This window comes from Gastrolobium bilobum, unplaced genomic scaffold (genome assembly GCF_033153095.1).
Source record: "Gastrolobium bilobum isolate Gb01-03AN ecotype WA unplaced genomic scaffold, APGP_CSIRO_Gbil_v1 utg216790, whole genome shotgun sequence".
Classification (NCBI taxonomy): Eukaryota; Viridiplantae; Streptophyta; class Magnoliopsida; order Fabales; family Fabaceae; genus Gastrolobium; species Gastrolobium bilobum.
The window spans coordinates 1-1459 of record NW_026896346.1 but is presented as its reverse complement, the minus strand read 5'-3'; the positions used below and the strand labels follow the sequence as shown (position 1 = coordinate 1459).

Genomic DNA, 1459 nt, shown 5'->3' with positions numbered 1-1459 from the left:
CTGCTGCGTTCCTATGAAGTACAGTTGTCTTCTGTTTCAAGGATTCTTTGATGGGTAAGTGTATGGAAATGTGGAAGAAGTGGTGGTCTGATTTGTGGGATCAAGGAACGTTTAGCTTTTGTGCCTTTGAACTTGGATTTTTTCTATTTTGAGGGAACACCTTTTCTTGAACCTTTTTCCCCCTTTGGAGGAAGGTTTTCTGGTTTTTTCTTGAATTCTTTTGAATGGTTGTTCCCCTTTTTTCTTTGTTTTTCTTCTGTCCTTTTTTTTGTTCATTGTTGAGTACGTTCCTTGTTCTTTCTGATTGACCAGATGGTGTATGATGGAGGTGAGGTGAGTGGGTGATTCTGTTTTGATCCTTGACAGCAGAATTCATCTGTCTTCAGCAGTACTTGCAGCATTAAGGCAAGCTGAGAAGTTTCATTGTGGTTACACCTCAGGAACGCTCTCAGATAGTGAATAGTTTGGCATTTTTCCGTTCCTTACCAGTTTGAGTTCACACAGATCAGCTTCTTTCAAAAATTTGATGATTAAATTCCCTGCACTGTTTCTATTTTCAAGTACCCAGAGAAAGAACAAGCATGATTAGTCAGTGACTTTGTCTTTCATGTATGTTAGTTAATCCAAAAGAATTGGGCAGTCTTAATACTATAACTGAAATGCATGCATATACCAAACAGTTTGATCAAAAAGTCTTTTTTATTGCAAAAAAAACAGATTAATTACAAGGGAACGGAAAGGAAAAGAAATTAAAACAGAACTGAACATAAACTAAGCTAAGATAGATAGGAGGGTTTTCTCCTTTTTATTGGGATTGTGTGGTGAGGGACCACCCCAAAACTACATTCCTGGAACGGAACGTACTTTATTTGGACTTTTTGGAGAGGAACATCAGATGTTCCCTCCTTTTTGGGAGCTATGTGGTTATGGATAACCACCCCAAAACTTTGCTCTTTGTTAGAGAGCAAAATGTATCTACTGGGTTGCCTCCCAGTCAGCGCTTAGTTTAATGTCTTTAGCTAGACATGGTACTTACCTCTCAAGGGGTTTCAGAAAGAAGGATACTTTCCTCTTTTTCATCAAAGGTTTCATCATTGTATAGTTTCAACCTGTGCCCATTTACCTTGAAGGAACGACCATGTTCTGAACCTTGGATTTCAAAAGTTTCGTTTCCTGCATCATTAACAATTTGATATGGCCCGGTCCATCTTGATTTGAGTTTACCTGGGAACAGTCTGAGTCTGGAGTTGAAGAGTAGCACCTTCTGACCGATTTTGAGATCTCTGTTCCTGATTCTTTTATCGTGCCACTTCTTCATCTTCTCCTTGTACAATTTATGATTTTCGTATGTGTTCCCTCTGAACTCCTCTAATTCTTCGAGTTGCAGCAATCTCTTCTTTCCACCTGTTTTTTCATCCATGTTGAGGGTTTGGACTGCCCAGTAAGCCTTGTGCTCCAG

The 1459-nt window shown here is 39.3% G+C and overlaps 1 protein-coding gene across 1 annotated transcript; it reads right to left on the bottom strand.

Moving 5' to 3' along the window:
- Positions 1–1039: 1039 nt before the first annotated feature.
- LOC133299252 (uncharacterized) lies at positions 1040–1420 on the bottom strand. The gene has a single exon (XM_061498690.1). The coding sequence runs from the start codon at positions 1418–1420 to the stop codon at positions 1040–1042; it is 381 nt and encodes a 126-aa protein (XP_061354674.1).
- Positions 1421–1459: the final 39 nt, after the last annotated feature.